The sequence below is a fragment of the Neomonachus schauinslandi genome, chromosome 1 (assembly GCF_002201575.2).
Source record: "Neomonachus schauinslandi chromosome 1, ASM220157v2, whole genome shotgun sequence".
NCBI lineage: Eukaryota > Metazoa > Chordata > Mammalia > Carnivora > Phocidae > Neomonachus > Neomonachus schauinslandi.
The window spans coordinates 29977229-29999321 of record NC_058403.1 but is presented as its reverse complement, the minus strand read 5'-3'; the positions used below and the strand labels follow the sequence as shown (position 1 = coordinate 29999321).

The window sequence follows — 22093 nt, the reverse complement described above, 5'->3', positions numbered from 1 at the left end:
CCCTTCCCCTTCCCCTTCCCCTTCCCTTCCCTTCCCTTCCCTTTCCTTTCCTTCCTTCCTTCCTTCCTTCTTTTTTTTGACAGAGGGCAGGAAACAATGACTGACAAGTTGATTCTTGTTCACACTGAGAATGGCTTTCGAACTGCTGCTTCAACAAATTATTATTTTTTTATTATACCATAACTTAATCACTAAAATCAGGCTGGCCCTGTTATTAATGCACAGCAATTGTGAGAGACACACATGGGCTTAATAATACTTTCTTTAAAGAGAATAATGTCAAATCAATTTAGATAATAAACCACTTTATATAAAAGCAATGGACAAATATAAAACATATGGTGCCATTATTCAAATGAAGAGGAAATACATTTAGTAGCATATGAACTATTATGAACTCTTACAATCAAAATATAAACTTACACAACAAACAAGTGTTTCACCCACATCCCCGTGGATAAAGCTCTAGTGCATATATAACGTGACTCTAGAATTTAGGTAGTTTTGTCTTATGATGTCTCATTGGACATGATGAGATAAATATAGCCATTGAAACCATATTTATAGGCATTCATTCCCTCAATCAATACATCATGGTACTAGCTTTGTGCATTCTCTGAAACAATATGGAGTTGTCTCTGTAGGAGATGCTATTAACAGTTAAAAGGGGGAGATTAAGAGAATTCAAGGAAGAATAAAGCAATTATAGCAGCAGGATGAAAATTCTAGTTTAGTGACCCTCTAGTGTGTCCTACATAGCAAGAGGAAGAAAATCAGAAAGTTGCCCAATGTAGTTTGTTTCCTTTCTCGGGGTAAGGTGCACACAAAAATAGCAACTGAGAACAAGATAACGGACTAACATCATAAAGTTGTGCCTCATTCGAAAGATATATCTCTTAATTTTATCAATGTCCAGTAGGAAAATAACTTTGTATTTTCGTTTTGAATGTGCATTTTTCAGGTGCAACCTCAGGCTGAATCCCCAACATAATGTTTCATGTAGAAACCAAAAGACATTTTGAATCTATTGATATTAAAGAGAGAAAAAGAAGAAACCATGGCAAAAAATCAGGCTTAAAAAAATAAAACATATTTCTATCTCACGTAGTCTAGAGTAATTTTATTTAAAAAAAGGTTTTATTGCCCTAAAACAAGATAGCTTTTCCAATGAAGTCTTGATTTATGCAAAGCCAATTTGATGAACTGAAAATGGGGAAAAAATGTGTTTACAAATATGCAGTTTGTGTTAACTCATTTTGGACCCATTTAAAAACGTTCTATTGGATCATGAATTATTTGACTAGAATATAAATGCTAGGAGGTTGGTTGTTGTCTAGCATTGTTTCTTTCTAATTTTATGTTTGTCAAGTCAGCAAAGGGAGCTACTTGCTGTTAAGTTTAATTTTATAGTCTATTTTCACCTTATTTTAAAGTGGAAAACTGAGTAAATCTCTGTTTCAGATTTTGACTATAAAAGTCCTTTTTCTTTTCCCCAATTGAACATCATGATAAAATTTTAGCAGAAACATCCCAATTAAACTTCTTGTTTTTGTTACATAGCAACATTTCATCTGGAAAAAACCTAGCAGGTGGATGTTTTCAAAATCAGCAAATTAAACTAAACTGTGTCCCTGCATTAAATGGATGAAAATGGATGTGGCCTCTTGGGTCAGTTGACCCTGTTCTAATAAAACAATCCAGGGAAGGGCTAAACATTTCATGTATGTGCATGGAAAAATGAGCACAGAAAATAATAAGTCACAGATAATATGCTTTTTCTCCTGTTAACCTCTTAGCATGAGAAGTTCCAACTGCTTTTCCTAATGATAAAAAAATATTTTTAAATATTTTACTCCACATTCTATTGTATCATGGAGGTTTTCTTTTTCTTTAACCCTGTTTTTGAGGTTTCAGTCTTAGATGAGTAATAAATACATACCACACAGATTAAACTCTCTAATCCATCTATAGGACACAGATTAGGGGAGAGACCATTTAAGGTTTGCTGATTTAAAAAAAATCCCATTAAAAACAAAAAAACTCTATTAGTTTTTTAAGTTAGCTAGAAACATCCATGTGAGAGGAGCATGCTTTGTTAAATGAAATGTTAAACCTGCAACTTTCAACAAATTATGAAAACAATTAGCTGGGAAATATCTCAAAGCAAACAGACCACTTCACGTCTCATTCATCCAAGCATTCAAGTATAAAAAGAATCCTGCTGCTTCTATAAACAAACAACTCCTCACATTTTCTCGACCTTTTGTTTAGTCAGCAAATATTTTTTAAATGGAACATTTCTTGGTGGGTTGTTTATTTCTTTTTCCCCACTCAATTCAGAAACAACAAATAAACAAGCTTTGGGGAAAATTTGGTCAGGTGAATTGTTTTCCCAAAGGATTGCCTAGCAAACAAATATATATAAATATATAATCACCTACAGAGAAGGTAGATTAAATGTAGTAATGTGGCTTACAAAGGCTATTGGATTTTGATAATATACAATCAGTCTATATATTTGATTGGTATATGATCACAGCTTTTTATGATCTGTTAACTCATGAGGAATGAAAATGTTTTTAAGCAACGGGGGGCATGCCGATTTTGTCTAAATTTGTTTTGTATCTAAGTTCACGCTAGAATGTCCTGATGGGAAAAAAAATGGATTTGGTGGAATAAAAGTGGAGCGATTGAGAAGTGTGGAAATCATCAATATTTTCCAAGTTATCCAAAGTGCCATGTCTCTTTCCTAAGAGTTACCCGGAGAAAGACAGGTTTTTGTTTTTTGGGTTTATTGCTTGTTTGTTTTACGATTTGGTGCTGATGTCATAGATCAGAAAAAATGATGACCCTGAGGGAGGACCAACATGAGAATCCCTGACACTTTTCTCACCAGTGCAAATTCCTCCAAACTTTTCACCAATCTTATGAAAACTTCTGGGAGTAAAGCCACACAAGGGTAGGAGGTGTGATTACACAGGGTGAGATATAACTGAGACTGGGCTGAAAGCATGCAGCTGACCTCACAAAGGATGACAAGAGGAGGCGTCAGTTAAGGTGGTGGAAGAAAGGTGGAAAGACTGAGCAGAGGATGTGCTCGCCTATCTCTGTTTGAAGTCCTGTGAGTGGAAATGATGCCATGGGTGATGTCTATGTGGCAAGAATAAGTGTAGATGTCCACACGGTACTACTTGGTACCTGGGGCTATATAATTTACTCATGTGGATCAACATGCAACACCAGGAAGACAGTTAATCATTCTACCTCACTGTAGGGCTAAGTAATGCTTTCTTTCACTTATTAGCAATTCTAGGGAGTCTATAAATGAACATTATTCCATGGATGAAAAAGTGCATGACACTCAGAAAGTGAAAGTTATTACAGGAGCGACACTGACTATTTCAATTATTTAAGGCCGGTGAACGTCACAAATCACTCTCTAAATCAGATTTTCTCATTGTGGGAACTCATTTGTATCCATTTTTCACTTTGGGAGCAGTGTTGGTTTTATTTTATTTTTTTTAATCGCCTTTGGGATACTGAAATAAAGAATTTCAAACTAGTACTCTCCTAGTACAAACTGGCAAACTATTAAACAGCAAACAGAGTACCTTTAAAATTGTGCATTTAAAAAGCAGTAAATGCTTCAAAACAGTGGGTACATAAAAGATTAGTATAAATCTTTCCTATTCTTAAGATTTACTTTTAAACAATCTTAGCTATTATTTATTAAATAAAAAAATAATTCCTTCAAATAATCATCCCTTTGAACCCAATTTGAAAGTAATTTTATTTCAATTCATGATAGAATGGACATAAAATCTAGGCATTTTAATAATAATAATAATAAAAGAGTGTAAGCTATTATTTTGACTGTGAGTTCACTTACCAATTTAACCAAATATTAGTCTGTTGATTCAATTGTATTTCACATCCTAAGTTTCTTACCTCGGACTGTGAGAGAAGCAGAGGCTTCTACTTTTCCAACCCGGTTCTCGGCAATACACATGTAGGTGCCTTCATCTGTACTCATGGCCTTTTTAATTCTCAGTGTGTAATCGTCTTTGATGTCATACCTATGTAGAAATGAACTGGTTTTATTAAATAACATATTAGCTATATTAAAATAACACTGCATTTTCATCTTCATTCTTCTCTTTTGATATATTTTAACTAAAACAAACACACGTGCACACATACATAATATTCAGCCACAAAGTGCAATTGTTAGATTAAAGGTGTTACTAATCAGATCATTAATTTCATATGTGATCTCTTTCGGCTTGATTACCAGTTGGGTAACTGGCATATTTCATATATGTATAACAACTCCTACTGTATCAAAACTATCAAAGGCATTATTAGCACTTTGTATACAAAATAGTAGAATATAACTCACCTAGAAACTGAAATATACACTATTCTTTATATTTTGTAAGTTACACTGCACTTCAATATATGATTTACTTTTGGGGCATCTTGACTCTAGAACTGAAATATATTGAAGGAAAAAATTTTTTTCCTCTTATTTGTTGGAAAATTGACATAATTACATTGTTGAAAGAATTAAGAAGGGGCCGATTTTTTTTTTAAAGATTTTATTTATTTATTTGAGACAGAGAGAATGAGAGAGAGAGAGCACATGAGAGGGGGGAGGGTCAGAGGGAGAAGCAGGCTGCCTGCCGAGCAGGGAGCCCGATGTGGGACTCGATCCCGGGACTCCAGGATCATGACCTGAGCCGAAGGCATTCGCTTAACCAACTGAGCCGCCCAGGCGGAAGGGGCCGATTTTTAAAAATTACTAATATTAACTCTTAAAACACCAACATGCCTGAGAGTGACTTGGGAAATGCACATCCTCAGCTCTTTCACACACATTTCTCACTTCTACTTTTTTATCAAGTAGACTAACACACTAGTTCAGAAAAAGATTCTAAAATTTTAACATGAATCTGTTGAAATACTTGTATATAAGAATATGCTTTTATTAGACTCTAAGAGATTACAATTACACAAGCAAAATAGTGAAGCTACTATCTTTTCTTATCTGATCTTTCCTCTTGATTTTTACTGACAGTCTTTGTTATTTCACACACATAATTTTGCAATAGCTTTTGATTGATCACGTTGCCTCTCTTCCTCATATATATCACACAGATAAAGCTGTATTTTTAAAATATTGCTTTAGGGCGCCTGGGTGGCTCAGATGGTTAAGCGTCTGCCTTCGGCTCAGGTCATGATCCCAGGGTCCCGGGATCGAGTCCCGCATCGGGCTCTCTGCTCCTTGGGAGCCTGCTTCTCCCTCTCTCTCTCTCTCTCTCTGTCTTTCATGAATAAATAAAAATCTTTAAAAAATAAAAAAATAAAATATTGCTTTAATTGGTTCTATCTATTCACAACTAGCTGTGATTTCCTATTGCTTTCAGGACAAAAACAGACTTTTTAGGCTTGCCATGAAAACTACTATAAGCAGATTTCTTCTACTTCTGGCTTTAGCTAAAAGAATAGTAGCTTAAGTTTATTGCAATGTAAGACATAGACCTAAGAACTGTTCCATTTGATAGAACTTTGCCTGACAAAAAGCAATATCTATGAACCTATCATGCCAACGAAACTTAGTTATGTATATACTCTTCTATCCTCCAATTATGGTGGTGACTTTTCTGTCAGCACGTTTTCAGTTAAACTTCTGCTGATTTAAAATGTCGTAAGTTGTTAGGAAAGCTTTCTTAAACTCTTGTTTGAAGCCATTCATTATGACACTAGACAACTGTAATTACTCTCTCCTTGAAACTTATTGCTGTACCATCATTGCACACTTGCTTACATTTTGTACCATCGTCTATTTTGATGAAGGCAGAGATCCTGCCTGCTTCACTCACAGCTATAGCCTCAGCCCCTAACACAGAGCTTTCAACATCCAGTAGCATAACCAGGTGGTTAAGAGCAGACTCTGGAGTCAAGTGGCCAGAGTTTTAGTCTTGGGCTCTACCTCCTCCAATGCTTGTAAAAATGGACAACATCCTTAAATTCTCTGGGTCCCAATTTCTTCATTAGCAAAATGGTGGTGATAATAACATCTATTTCATGGAGTGAAAGTGAACTTTGAAGGAGATGCTACATATAAAGTGCATAAAACTGGCACAGAGAAAGCACAATGCATATTAGATATTTTTATTATAACTCGTAGGAGCTCAAGAAATCTTGGTTGAATATATGATGAATATCTTGTTTCTTACTGATATAAGGGTCAACCAAATCTAAGAGACTGCAAGCTTGCAAATTTGCCACATTTAGGTATAATAAAAACATAAGGTTTTCTTATGAGCTATATTTACAATTTAGGGCAAGGACTGAGCTGAAATGCATAAAAGAGTAACAGTGCATGCATGCAAATGCGCTCTGCTTAACTTGGCCATTTAAAAATGAGAAAAATAATGATTTTGATGATGCGTTCAGAAAAGTTGTTGATGATATATTTACTGTCTAATAAAGATCATCTTTCCTACAGTTAGTCTATTTCTGCTGTACATGCTTAGCTCTGAGATACAAGGATTGAATAAAAATAATGTATTTTGCAGACATTTCTAGTTCATCTCAATATCTGAATTCTGGTTAGAGTTTTGTCATGGTTCTTGTTTAACTTGGTAAAGTCTCTTCAGAGCTTTCTAAATTTTTTTCAAAAGCTAAAAGAGGGGAAGATAAACTTGAAGGTATACAAAGTCCTCTCTAGATGAAACACACATGAAAACATTATTCTAAGTTTAAAAAAAAAGATATACAGGATTTCTGATTTGTCATTGAGGAAAAAAAAATCAAAAACTGTATGTTGCCTCACATTTTAAGCAAACAAAAAAGACTCACATGCATTAGCTCATAGCATCCTCAAAATAATTCTCTTGAATCAGAAATTGTCATTTCACAGATGAGAAAACTGACCCTTAGTTAAGTGAAATGATTTGCTCAAAGTCGTTTTACTACTGAAGAGAAAAATCAGAATTCAAACTTGAACTCTGACTTTCAACCTGGCATTTTTTCCACTCTGTGAGTACCCCTTTCCTACAGTAAAATACTTCGTTGAAATTTTTTTAAAAATTTATTTATTTATTTGAGAGAGAGAGAGCGTGCATTCATGTACACAAAAGAAGGGGAGGGGCAGAAAGAGAGTTCAGCTCCTGCTGAGCAGGGAGCCCAATGCAGGGCTGGATCCCAGGACCCTGAGATCATGACCTGAGCAGAAGGCAGACACTGAACTGAGTGAGCCACCCAGGTGCCCTTGTTGAATTTTTAAGTGCTAACTTAAGACATATATGCCACATTACCAATACCACTTGGATGGAAATATAATTTCACATTCAGCAAACATTTAGTTATACCTTCTAGCAAATTGTACCTCAGGTTAGATAAATTCATTATATAGGGAACAACATGGGAGATATAATAGAATGAGAGAGCCATTTATATCTTGTTTTAGTAGGTAAAAATGTTTACTTAAAAATTACAGATTATATAATATGTGAACCCAAAATATGTCTGAAATCAGACTTGCTGAGATTTCTCATTTTTTAAGGAGTACTTAGGAAAGCCAAGAATAGGAATGGGAACACTGCATCAGTGTTTTAATTTTTTTGTTGATTTAAATTGGCTTTTGTTTGTTTAAGGTTTCCCTGATAAGGGATACAAGTAACTCTGTATTCTACCCTATGTTTGTAATTTTGTTTTCATAAGAAAAATGAAAAATGAAATACAGCTTGGGAGGAATAAATTGAATTAATCTTGGCTACTAATAAAAGAGACTACTTTTCAAAGATACCATGCCATTATAAGAAAATAGTAAGTACACTTTTTTTTTTTTTTCTAACTATAGACAGGGTTTCAGAAATAGGTTGTAAAACTCTGGATAAGAACAATGGTCTGGTGCTATGGAGATTCCTGTAGAATATTTATAGAATTCCAACTTGGTACAGAGAGTACATATACCAGGTAATGGGCCCATTTACAGGAAAATAGGTAAGCTTTGGAGTAAGAAGAGGTTTGGGGGTGATAATTTTTTAATGATCTTCTATATAAAATGCTTCTTCATTGGAATTAGTAGATGCTCATTAAGCATTGTCTCATTTCAATATACCTTTGAAAATCATTGACATCTGAGAAAATTATAATGAAAATTTAATTATTTTAATTATTTCATTCAAAAATCCTAACATTTAAGGAGACTTACATGTCTCCTACATGCCAGGCACTGCATTAAAATTGGGGATATATGCCTTCATAAGGCTCCGAGCCCAGTGAAACAATTCTTAACTGGAAGTGATGAGATATGACTCCACACAAAGGTCTATCAGAACTACCTCTAAAACTTTCTCTAGCTAACACATACCTTTCCCCAGTCCCAAGGATTGATATGCACATATTTCTGAGGGCCATGCTGTCTTATCCCAATTAGAAATAATGGTTACAATACACTAGTCCTTTTGGGTCCCTTCACACATGGAGGTTGAAATTTTTAAACAAACAAACAACAAGAAGAATAACAACAAAAAACAGATTTCAAGACTCTCAGATATCACAGGGTGCTCAGAATCTTTAAATTCTCATTTTTCACGGGATCTTTGCCTGAGGAAAGATTGTGAATATTATCAGCATTATGGATTTATACAAAAGTATTTTGAATATATATAAAATGACTAAATCTTTCCATCAAGAGAAACATTAAAAACCTCCCCTTCTGCAACCATCCATCATCATTTGAATCCTATGTGCCACAATCTACCAACCAGTCTTCCAACTTGAATTCCTCTGATGACCTCTTCCATTTTTGAAAATCTCTGATCTTTGACTCTTAGAAGGTCTTCTATAGATAATAAAACAAAAACACTTCTTCCAGAGGTTTCTACTAATGCTATTATTTCCTGTGCCAACCAGTAAAGTGCACTCTCTCTCTTTCATGACAGCGTTTTGAATTTTGCATTTTTTATGAATTATCTCATTTTTAGGTCAACTATTTCTAACAACAGACTGTAAAATGTGATAGCAGTTATATAATCTAAGGGTTTTTAGAAGAATGAAGAGCATTAGTACAAATTCACTGGTTAATATACCTAAATATGATTATGCCATTCTACTGTCTGAAACCATCCAATGATTTCTCATTCAGTCACTCAGAATAAAACCTATTTCTATGATCTTCAAGGTTTTAGATAATCTACTCCTTGCCTACCTGTCCAGCTTCATGTTCACCCTCTTCTAACCAGATGATCCTTTTTTTCTTTGTTTAACATAATTACCTAGTTACCACGATGTCTTTGTACTACTGTTGCAACTTCACAGAATGCCCTTTTCCTGCATCTTCTATTGATAATCTTTCTTGACTTCCAAGATTACTCAAATATTCCCTCAAAGATGTCTTTCCTGCCCAAAGAATGTGAAGTAGCTTTATCCCCACCAGTGACTTTTAAAAATTATTATTATTTTTATTATTATGTTCAGTTAGCCAACATATAGTACATCATTAGTTTTTGATGTAGTGTTCAATGATTCATTAGTTGCATATAACACCCAGTGCTCATCATTCTTTTTATTTTCATATCTCCTTTGTTACTTTTATTTTTTTTTCTTTAAAGCAGTATCTCTTCCAAGTTTTTAGTTTCCTTGTTTATTGTCTTTCCAAGAGCATGTGTGCTCCATGAGAACAAGAACTAAATCTTTCTTGTTCCAAACTATGTACCCCAAGTCCTATCAAACAGTCCCTCTTGGATGTGTTCAATGAATGCTAGTGAATGAATGATGAACCACCCAACAAATGCCTGAAATTCTTCTGTAGTTCTTTCATAGCAGGGTTACTAGTAAAACAACTGTATGTAGAATGGAAAGATTAACTAATTTGAAATATACCATTCTACTCTATCAAGAAATATAGTAATACTGTTAGGTATATACATCAGCAGTTAGCTCTGAAACATTGGCTAAATTAATATAAACATAATACTATGAATGTAAGAACTCAAAATATTTAATAAACAAATGCTACTAGAAAGACAGACAAAGAAAAGAAGTTAACAAATCTTGACCAGCAATCTAGACATTTGGTTTATAAGTTACCATTAATAAATTTCCCTCTGTAAATTAATAACATGAAAAAACAATCTCTCTTCCTACAACAGAATAAATGATATGATTCTAGAAGAATATCTAAAATAAACATGAAGACTATGAGAAAACAGGGTTAAAGCTTTGTGTTTTGCTGAAAGCTTTCAGATATATTATCTCATTATTTTGGCAACTAGGGTGGTTTCTAATCACACATCTTGTGAAAATAAAATAATGACGATAAAAAAGACACTGCATGGTGTTCTCACATATACTCTTTAACTTATCCTCATAAAAATTCTGGTAGGTAAGGAGGTAAAATGTTATTTCCTCCATTTTAAAAATAGAAAAAACTTACACATACAAAGTTCAACCTGCTTGAAGGCAAACCATACACCTCATTAATAAATATACTTTTATAAAATATAGAAATTGGTTATTCTAAGAAGCTAACAGGTTATAAATTCTGAGACACAGTAAAGAATTGAAAAATTATCGAGTTTAGTTTAATGCCCTAAGTTTAAGCTTAGAAAAATAGCACTTTGTTATCCAGAACCCTGAAATTCATTGGTAGCAAAGGTTTAGACCATATTGGAATCTAGAATCTAGATTCTTCATGAACTAGATTACAGAGATTATAACTTTCTACCAAGAAAGAGCATAAATTTTCAATTTATTAAAAAAATACCATGAGGAATAAATACATAGAAGAAACATTAAAGTGAGTATGGGATTTACTACCCAAATGGCAGCTGTGCCCACAAATTTTTCCTTAATGGGTTTAGTAAATAAATGGTCAATAGTACAATTAAGCTTTTAGTGGCTGAGGATTCAGGCCTCATGGTCTGGGTACAGAAATTTACACTAGGTAAATTTATACTATCTAGTATATAATTGCAATTTGATTATTTGTGGGCTGACATATGCATAAAACCAAGGGGTGTGTATGCTTGTGTTTGTGTGTGTCTGTGTTTGGCTCACTGATGTTTTTAAATTATTGGAAAATTGACATCATTTAAAATTTTGACATTTTCACATACAAATTTGGATTTTCAAATCAAGGTCTATCTCACTCCAAAGTACATACTCTTTTTCCTCCATCACACTGCCAAGCCAGTGGATCTAATACAATGGTACATTTACAGCTGGAGACGGTACTCTTCCTTCTAACACCACTCAACCACCGTGCCAGTTTCTAGCCCAAACCCTGACAGTACCCTGACAAGCCCAGGAGACTCAAGCACATCATGTACTTTTATCAATTTTCACAATAAGAAGTATCTTGTGTCAGAGAAATGATAAACTTATAATGTGATCAAATTAGCTCTTACTTGCAAAAACTTAAGAAATGCAAGAATTGATTTTTTTTTTTTTAAAGATTTTATTTATTGCGAGAGAGAGAATGAGAGACAGAGAGCATGAGAGGGAGGAGGGTCAGAGGGAGAAGCAGACTCCCTAAGAATTGATTTTAAAGAAACTATGTCTAAAAACACTTCAAGGGGCCCCTGGGTTGCTCAGTCGATTGGGTGTCCGACTCTTGGTTTTGGCTCAGGTCATAATCTCAGGGGTCCTGAGATCCAGCCCCAGGTTGGGCTTCACACTCAGCAGGGAGTCTGCCTGAAGATTCTCTCCCTCTGCCCCTTCTCCCACTCGCGCATGTGCATTCTCTCCCTCTCTCTCTGACTCTCTCTCAAATACATAAATCTTTAAAAACACTTCAAAACCCAGAAAGAAGTAAATATGTGGCTCATTACTAATTTCACATTTAGGCAATATGAGGCAAAAAATGACAAACTTCCTTTCCAAAGGCCACACATTGAGGCAAATACAATCAGGGGAAAAATTGTCGTATCTACTACTAGTCTCTGTTTTCTCTAATGGGTCATGATTTTCCTGAGACAATAATTTGTTTCCTAAAACTGCATATTTCACAAGCAATTGGATGCCAAATATTTCCAGAGGTCCAATAAATGTGGCCTTATTTCTTTTATTTCTTTCTGGATAAGTTGGTACATGCGTCATAGGAATCTCATTGATGCTTTTCACTATTACATTGGATAATTGGAGAAATGTTCATTTTTCCTAGAAAGCAAATATTGACTGAGTAGTATACAAAATTATGAATAATAGCTCCTTACATTTAGAGAGATCTTTATAGTTTACAACAGAGTTTAATACATGGTTTCACAACAATTAATGACTTAGAAAAAAATGCCTATTTCCAAATACTATTTTATAGAAGATGCTGAGATTGTTGTCTTGAGCTATAAAGAGACTAGAATCAGTGTCCTCTGCAGCAAGTACATTCATTCATCTAACCTAGAGTGGCACGCCCCTTCCATTTGACATGTGTGTTATTGCTCTGTGTGCGTGTGCATTGGGAAGATGTGTGTTTCTGTGCCAGTGATTTTATATTCACAGTTCCAGAAATTCCAGAAAATAACTATCAATATTTTACTCACTGTTACTCTAAAATCAACTGTAATCCTAGGAGGCTCATAGATGTGTTTACTAATACATATATGCTTTACAATTATTCTTTCATTAAGCAATCTAATGTCCTTAAGTTTTGTCTTGATTTGCTCTTAGCCTTCTTAAAGTAGTTGAGAATACATCTTAAATATCTAAAGCATACTTTGATATAAAACAGCTACTTTGTAAATATGGTACAATATATATGATCAACATGTAGGAAGTATTGCCTGACTTTAATGAAAAGCAGGAAACACAATGAAACAGATGAAAAAAACATAACTGGTGAGGAAATCCTGATAGAAATTGGGTGATTTTGATTGTAAAATCTGTCTCAGACTGGTATAAATGCAGTCATTGTTGCCAGGTTTGATTAATGACAGTTGTACAATCATGTGCTGACAGTCCCCACCATAAAGATACCTTTTTTTTTTCCTGATACGGAACACTGCTGAAAAATGCAACCCAATCAGATTTGGCCCCCGGACAACATGTGCTATCATCACTGTACCGTGAATTGAGATTGATTGGTAACCAGCTGTGACAAAGTGGGAAAAGAAGCTCTGGGTTTTGTATTCTATTTTTTCCCAAATAAAAAAAAGAAAAAGAAAAAAAAAGGGAAAAGGAAACTGAATTGTGTCAAAACCATTACCATCTGTTCAGCTAAATAATCCAGAAAACAAAATAAATTTATTTTAATACTTTCAACAACAGTTTATGTGCAAGCTTCTGTTGGTGTGTGATCTCATATTTGATGATCAATCTTAAAAGTGTTTCCAAAGAGAAAATATTATTCATTTTTAAGGAACAGAGTACTATCTTCTCAAATCACTTCTAAATTTAAAGAATCTATTTTCTTTCTTTCTCCGGATGAAACTTTCATAGGTAGTGGGAAGAGTTCCTATACATCTAAATTTACTTTGAAAATATCAAACAAGATTTTTGAAAACTGGCAACATTTGATAAAATAAACACATTTCACACATTTCTCATACTCTGCAATCCCTGATTCATTGTAAGCTTCTAGGGAAGGACCTTTTCTTTATTTTCTGGCTTTTGTGAATATAATTCAGATAATTTAGGGACCTCTCCCTCCAAGCCTTCCACAGTGGCTTTAGAATTTGGGAGGAGAAAAGAACAAAAGAAAACACAACACGACTTCTATTATGAAGTGTGATTTTACCATGTTTGGTTCGAGCCTGTGTATCTCACCGCCTTGCTTGAATTACGTGAGGATTCTGCGCTAATAAAACTTCTCGAATGGCTGTTCTCATTTCAAAAGCACCTTTGTTTTTCATGGAAGGAAATTTATTTTCTCAACACCTTTACTTTTTGAAATCACCTACTACTTCTTGCTGCAAGAGGTCTGGCTCCAATTCTACAACAAACGTTTTGAATTAGCACTTAAAATTTTATTATGTACCTGCTTTATGAATCATTAAGTTGGTCAATAGTAAAAACTATGAATTGAACCAGGAAACATTTAATGTCTATGTAAGTAAATATGGTTTTCCTTTTGGGGGGGTTTTAAAAAAGTTAGTTTTTATATTTTCAAAATACTTGCACTCAATCTAAATAGCTGAAGATCACCCTACACCTTTTAACCTCTTGTAGAAAATAAAGAAATGTCTACAATCACGAGCATTCCATAGTTCCATAATTCAATGAAAATTTAACTATGGAGATTTTATATAAAAATGTCACAAAGTCTGTTGCCTGCTTTCAACAGAAGGATTTTCAGGATAAAAATGACTCATTAATCTTATGGAGTCATTCATGGATAATTTTTTTAAATGGAATTTTATTTTATTTTTTTGCATTTTTTTACATTACAGCATTAGTTTTTGATGTAGTGTTCCATGATTCATTGTTTGCGTATAACACCCAGTGCTCCATTCAATATGTACCCTCTTTAATACCCATCACGAGGCTAACCCGATGTTTATAGCAGCAATGTCCACAATAGTTGTTCATGGATAATTAAATTCACATCCGTCAACTAACCGAAAGCACTGTATGGATTAGAGTAGACATGGAGATACAGCCATTTAGAACTCAGTGGTGATGATTTTCAGTGGCTCAAAAAAGTGCATGCTAACAGCTCCCAACTTTGAATCGAGGCACTCCTATATAAAACATCACTTATATCTCTTCCTCCAGTGAGAATGTCTCCCTCTTTCTTGGACACTGTCTCATAGTGGATCATGGACCTTGTTTTCAGCTGGAGTGGCTCACTTTTGGAATCTGAAGGTCAAATGTCTGATGCCGCCATAACCTCAGACGTTTCCTGCTGTATTAATTAGCTTTCAAACTGAACCTCTTTGTCCGTTTCTATCAACTCTTTCCATCATCACTTCCTCCTCTATCCTACCCAGATTCTGTGTTCCATAAGTTGCTTGCCAACATCCTCACTTTTCTGGTGTTACTATCTTTGTGTTGCATTTCCCCAGCAAGCCCCAATTATTTATTAATACAATAGTCTACTCTTCTTTATATACCAAGAGTAGATTTATAAATGCTTCAATTGGGGCACCTGGTGGCTCAGTCATTAAGCATCTGACTTTGGCTCAGGTCATGATCCCAGGGTCCTGGGATCAAGACTCGCATCGGGCTCCCTGCTTGCGGGAAGCCTGCTTCTCCCTCTCCCACTCTCCCTGCTTGTGTTCCCTCTCTCGCTGTGTCTCTCTCTGTCAAATAAATAAATAAAATCTTTAAAAAAAATGCTTCAATTTACCCTCAACTGGCTCTCTAGAGAAAAGTCCCAACTTTGGAACCTGCCCAATATGCTCCTTCCTGACCTGGTCTCTCTTCACCTCTCCAGTCCTATCTTGCCCCACTGGTTACCTTACAGTGGAGCCCCCAACTGTACTCAGAATTCTCAGTCTTTCTCCTGTTCCTGCATCTCTCATATGCTGTGTGTTCACATCTGGACTTTTCTACATACCTCCCCACTCCCCCATTCTGTCTCCCGAGAGCCTAACTACTTCTGCTTATCCTGACACAAAATTAATGCATCTGATGCCTCTCCATACTTCCAGAGTTGAAGCTCCACAAAGGCATGGTCATGTCTTTGTTCACAATTGTATCCTCAGAGCATGGTACAGTGAATTGAATCTAGTAGGTAGTCAAGATCAATTTGTTCATGAAGGAATAAATTAAGGCTGTACATACACAGGAAGAGGATATCTTTCACCAGTATCAAACATCACTGATAATAAAATGCCAAATTTGTAGAATAGAGAGGCTGTGGACAACACAGGGCACATTTTGAGCAGTAAGAATCACTTTAGGGGAGCCCGGGCGGCTCAGTGGATTAAGCGTGTGCGTTCTGCTCAGGTCATGATCTCAGGGTACTAAGATCCAGCCCCGCATGAAGCTCTCTGCTCAGTGGGGAGTCTGCTTCTCCTTCTCACTCTTCCTCTGTGCCCTCCGTCTCCCCACCCCCTCTCTCTCAAATAAATAAATAAGATCTTTAAAAAAAAAGAATCACTTTATTTTCAGTTCCCTGAACTTTGACTGAGTTTACTTAAATTGTACCTTCTCATAATTTTTATTTCAAAACACTTTCTGTGTTCATTTTCTCTGAATCATTGGCTAATACCACATTTAACAATACAGTGCACAGGGCCCCAGAACAATCCATAGTTTAAAGGAGATAATAAGTTACAGAGGATACCCTTGCTCACACCTATTCTTGTTCTATGATTTAATCTGTTGCCCAGGGCGCCTGGGTGGCTCAGTTGGTTGAGCGACTGCCTTCGGCTCAGGTCATGATCCTGGAGTCCCGGGATCGAGTCCCACATCGGGCTCCCTGCTCGGCAGGGAGTCTGCTTCTCCCTCTGACCCTCCTCCTCTCATGCTCTCTGTCTCTCATTCTCTCTGTCTCAAATAAATAAATAAAATCTTTAATCTGTTGCCCAGATAAAGAAACTCAAGTTCAATGTACAGCAGTAAGAAAAGAGTGAGGTCCCAAAACTTTAATATAAAAATTAACTTTTAGGTCAAAATTACATGATAAAAGTATATTTTATCACTGATAATCTTTCATTAGATCAAACACTAACATTAAAGGATTTAACTTTACAATCTTAAAATTAGAACTATTTTTTTTCTTCTTTTTTTTTTTAAAGATTTTATTTATTTATTCATGAGAGATAGAGAGAGAGAGGCAGAGGCAGAGGGAGAAGCAGGCTCCCCGCGGAACAAGGAGCCCGATGCGGGACTCGATCCCAGGACCCTGGGATCATGACCTGAGCAGAAGGCAGACGCTTAACCGACTGAGCCACCCAGGCGTCCCAGAACTATTTTTTTTTATTATTGACATGATATCCACTATTTGCCTGGCAAATAGATTTTCTTTTTAATTAGGCTGTTTTTTTGTTTTGTTTTGTTTTTCTTTTTGTTTTTGGTATTATCAGCAGAGAGGGCACTGACCTATCACTGATAATTACATTATTGTTTTCAAGACTGCAGAGAACTTTTAATATCACCTCATACTTATACTGATTTTCACTAAATTTAAATCCCTTAAAAGTTTAGAGATTAACTTTGTGTGTGTGTGTGTGTATGGGTGTGTATGTATGTGTACATTATGTACTACTTTCTACCACATTCATATAAGATTAAATTCAAACCATTCTAGAGATATTAGGGTTTTCATTTGGCTCATAATAGCAGAAAGGAATATCTAATTCTTTGCTATCCTTAATATGTAACCATCCTTGTGATTTATTCAAATAAAATAATATCTGCTATTCCTTAAATGCATTACTTGAAATTTAAAACTTAGTAGTATTATTTTCATAAGTTTGTTTAATTAGAACATGAAAATTTATGGTAAAAAATGCAAACAAATCCAATTAAGGAAAGCATGTTGGAACAAATAAAGTGGTGGAGGCAGGTTAAATTATCCTTCAATTTAGAACTCATTATTGGATTAAATTCATTTAAGACAATTTGGTTTTACAATAGGACTAGGAATTGTAACATCAGGTTTGTAAAAGTGGATCTATCTCATAGTTGTGTGTTTGGTTAGAAATTAATCTCAACTTTAAATTCAGTTAGAAAAGGACTTCAGGGATTAAACCCACAACAATCCACAAAATCCACAGCTCAGAGCAGACGTTTCTGAAAGGCAGTTCCCTTTCTTGTACTCTCCTGAATTGAGAATAAACTCTGTGCAATAGGGATTGCGAGTTCAGAGTGAAATGAATCTTTGAATATGTCATCTACTTAGTGGCCTTGCGATCCTTACTGGATAAACTTCCAGAAGACTCCATTAGTGTTTGAAGTGAGCACTAGCTGCGGGAGGGGCAGGGATGCTCTGCATTATCAGAAGGAAGTTCAGTTTGGACTGTGCTATGGAAGATTCACAAGGCTCTCTCTCTTCTTCTGCCCACAGAAATGTCCTCATGAAATATGCTTCTGGAGTAATTTAGGAATTCAACAAGCTACACAGGGGGCACTTGTCATCATTAAGTGTGTCACTTAACGTGTAGGTTGCTAGATATATTTGAAAATAGAAGGTTCAGACACTTCTCTAATTAAGCTACTCTTAACTAGTTTTATCAATTCAGCAACTATTTAATGAGCAAGAAATATAAAGAAACATTTCATGTCTCATATATTCTAGAAAATATGCAAAAATATACATTCATCTCAAGTCATTAGTGAACCAAAGGACCTTCTCGTATTTGATGATGACATATTTCTGTCAAATCCAGCCATGGGATTATCCATCTATCTCACTGATATAACCTTCATAGCTAAGGCAATAAGGAAAGACTTTGAAATCTGTTTCTTTGAACTATACTCTATTATTTTTGCCCTAACATTATAAAACAAAAAATAAAAATCCTATAAAATAGCGTTCAGGTAAGAAATGTCTACTTCATCTTTTCTCCTAGATCAGGGTTGCTCGACCTCAGTCCTACTGACATTCTGGGCCAGGTTATCCTTTATTGTGGGAGTGGTCCTGTGTCCAGTCTGCTATGTACAGCATTCTTAGCCTCTCCCCACTAGATAACAGTAGCACCGAATCCCCCAAATGTGGCAATCAAAAATGTCTCCCAACATTGCCAAATGTTCCTCTGGGAATGGGAGAAGCAAAACTAGCTTCAGTTAAGAACCACTGCACTAAATGTATATCTGGTGAGCACCGCATTATCAGATATAGGGCTGGATATTTGAGACTGAAGATAAATATGGCAAGGGGAGTTGGGAGACAGAGAAAAAATTACAATAATGAGATTAACACTGTTTTCTCTTAGTTACACAGAAATATAAAAACAAAAAAGAAAACAAAATTAAAAAAAACACAAAATAGCTAATGGCCGTTCAGTAAAACATGGAATGAAGGGTATTCCAGGTCCAAAATGGGAAATGAGTGCAAGCTTTCATGTCAGAGAGACCTGGGGTTAGAATCCTGCCTTGCTACCCACAAGTCCTGTTACCTTGAGCACAAGGATGCTCATTATCCCTAAGCTTCAGTTTCCTGCACTGTTAAAATGGGGATTCATACTTCAAGGCTGTTGGGAAGATTAATTATAACTAGCATAAAACCAGTGGGCCCTCAAAAAAATACAGTGTTTCTGGGGCACCTGGGTGGCTCAGTTAAGTGTCTGCCTTCAGTATAGGGTCCTGGGATTGAACTACACACTGGCTTCCCACTCAGGAAGGAGTCTGCTTCTCCCTCTACCTTGTGCTCTCTCTCTCAAATAAATTAAAAAAAAACACATTTTTAAAAAATACAGTATTTGTTATAATCTTAATACAAATTCCTTTGGGGCACCTGGGTGGCTCAGTCAGTTAAGTGCTGACAATCTCAGTTCAGGTCTTTATCTCAGGGTTGTGAGTTAAAGCCCCACACTGGGCTCCATGCTGGGCATGGACCCTACTTAAAATAAATGAATAATATAATATTATATGATATAGTATGATGTGATAATATAATTTCATTTCATTTCATTTAATGATGAATTATTTTAGGGGTGCCTGGCTGGTTCAGTCGGTGGGGCATGTAACTCCTGTTCTTGAAGTTGTGAGTTTGGGCCCCAGGTTGGGTGTAGAGATTGCTTAAAAATAGAATCTTAAAAAAAAAAAAGATGGATTATTTCAGTGTAGCAGTTTACAGAGTGGCCTTTAAGGCTAGAGTGTCTGGTTGGGTTCAAATCACTCTCTACCACTTGAATTTGTCCCTCAAATTCTTCCTTTGGTAACATAAGAATGATAAGAATACATGTTTCATGAGAAAATTGTGAGGATTTAATGATTTTTCTACATGCGAAGTTTTTGCAAAATTAGCTAGTACTTCCTGAATCAATTTTTTTTTAAGATTTTATTTATTTATTTATTTGAGAGAGACAGAGAGAAACAGCATGAGAGGGGAGAGGGTCAGAGGGAGAAGCAGGCTCCCCGCCGAGCCAGGAGCCCGATGTGGGACTTGATCCCAGGACTCCAGGACCATGACCTGAGCCGAAGGCAGTTGCTTAACCAACTGAGCCACCCAGGTGCCCTTCCTGAATCAATTTTTGATACACATTTTTCCTATTGTAACAACTCTGACATTAGGAATCATTTTCCATAGATGATATAACATATATGATCTGGCAATTTTTTCTCCTTAACTCAGAGAAAAAGTACTGCTGGATCTTGCAAACAATTCCAGCCTGAATTCAGTGACATATGATATTATTATGTGATTACAAATAGTTGGGTTAAACAAATCTTTTGACTTCCATATTTATTAAAGATAATACCCATCATCCAAGTTATAAACCTTAGTATTACTTTTATCCCCTTTTCCCATGAATCCTGACATATAATCGATCTCTTAAAATAAAGAAAAGCTTTTCTTTGTATTTCTAGTTGCATTAATATCCATATTTGCGTGTTTACATGAAATAACACACTGGAGTCCCCTAACTACCTTTTAAACAACTTCCTCCCAAGCATGCCTACCTCTAAACATTCTCTACTCCAAACTCTCCCACATAAAATATGGGAATCAATTTTTTAAACAGAGAGACAAAGCTACATTTCTATTGAATGTGCTTCAGTGAATCCCCATTTCATAGTGTGTTCAGTATAAACACTTTATTTGGAATTAGAGGCTTTCATAATAAAGCCTCAACTAACCTTGTTGGCCTTAAGTGCCACTCCACTCCACTTCACACACAATGGACCACTAATTATTGGCTTATACTTTCTACCACCAAATGTTTTTCATCCTGCTTCCATATTGCTTGGAATATCCCATCCTGCTTGGAATATTCTCTGCAGCTCCACTTAGGAGAATTCTATTCTCCTTTTCAGACCCATCTCTAATGTCACATGGGACTAAAATAGCTTTTCCTTTCTGAAACCCTGAAGAGTCTTATATATCATACTTTTTATAAAGTTTGCCTTATTTAATAGTTAATGTTTTACATATCTTCTGTTAAAATCCTTGAGAACAAACTCATCTTTTTTTTTTTTTAAGATTTTATTTATTTATTTGGACAGAGAGAGAGACACATCGAGAGAGGGAACACAAGCTGGGGGAGTGGGAGAGGGAGAAGCAGGCCTCCCGCGGAGCAGGGAGCCCGACACGGGGCTCGATCCCAGGACCCTGGGACCATGACCTGAGCCGAAGGGAGATGCTTAATGACTGAGCCACCCAGGTGCCCCCAAACTCATCTTTTTTTAATCTGTTGCACTAACAACACTAAAAATGTCCAATGAATATGAATTTTTGAAATGTAATATTTTATTAGTCTACATTAGAGATTTTTATTATTCCTCTGAGAGAACCGACATCTTGCTATAAATTGTGCTCATAGTAGGATAAAAATATTTTCTTTCTCTCTCTTTATAGAATTTCTCAAATAACAGTTAAGAGTCCTGATCAACTTTTTTGTTTCTATTATTTGTGGTATAAATGTTGAACAAAACTCTTAGAAAATGTGGATTAATGGATGAAATATTTATAGTTTTCATCAAACATTTTTTATAACAAGTGCCATTTGTTACGTGAATTGCAGTGATGCAGAATACTTAACCAGATATTCTTTATAAAGGCTCCAAACATCTATACATTCAATGAAATTAGTTGAAAGGTATTACAGTAACTTTTATAATTGTTAATAGTCAAAATAATCATAAGAATGACTGGTAAAATTTCTACACTGAGATCTTGTCACAGGTCTACCACATAGATTTATATCATGAATCACCTTCTCAGAAGAGACTTCTAGTACTTTAATTTCTTGACAAAGGTACACTGTGTCTCAACGGCAGCAACCCAACCCCCAATCCCACTGCCAAATATGACCTCTGAGAATGAAACTCCAATGAGTTGATACTATGCACCAACTAAAGTAAATTTCTCCAATAATTATGATTCTACTTTATGGAGTAGGATATAATCTTACAATGCTTTGAAAGTATTTGTTTTTTGTCTCTTATCTCTGACAACTGTATCTGCTTCACACACTAACAAAAATATAACTCTCATTCATCATGTTATTGTAATCCTAGGTCTCAAGTTATTCTT

At 35.5% G+C, this 22093-nt stretch overlaps 1 protein-coding gene across 2 annotated transcripts in view; it reads right to left on the bottom strand.

The window, feature by feature from the left end:
• ROBO2 (roundabout guidance receptor 2) overlaps positions 1-22093 on the bottom strand; it is a 1281409-nt gene that overhangs the window by 127138 nt on the left and 1132178 nt on the right. For both annotated transcript variants that reach the window (XM_044919554.1, XM_044919552.1), the window contains exon 6: positions 3949-4076. In XM_044919554.1, the coding sequence (XP_044775489.1) occupies positions 3949-4076 (128 nt within the window). The remainder of the gene's footprint in view (positions 1-3948; positions 4077-22093) is intronic.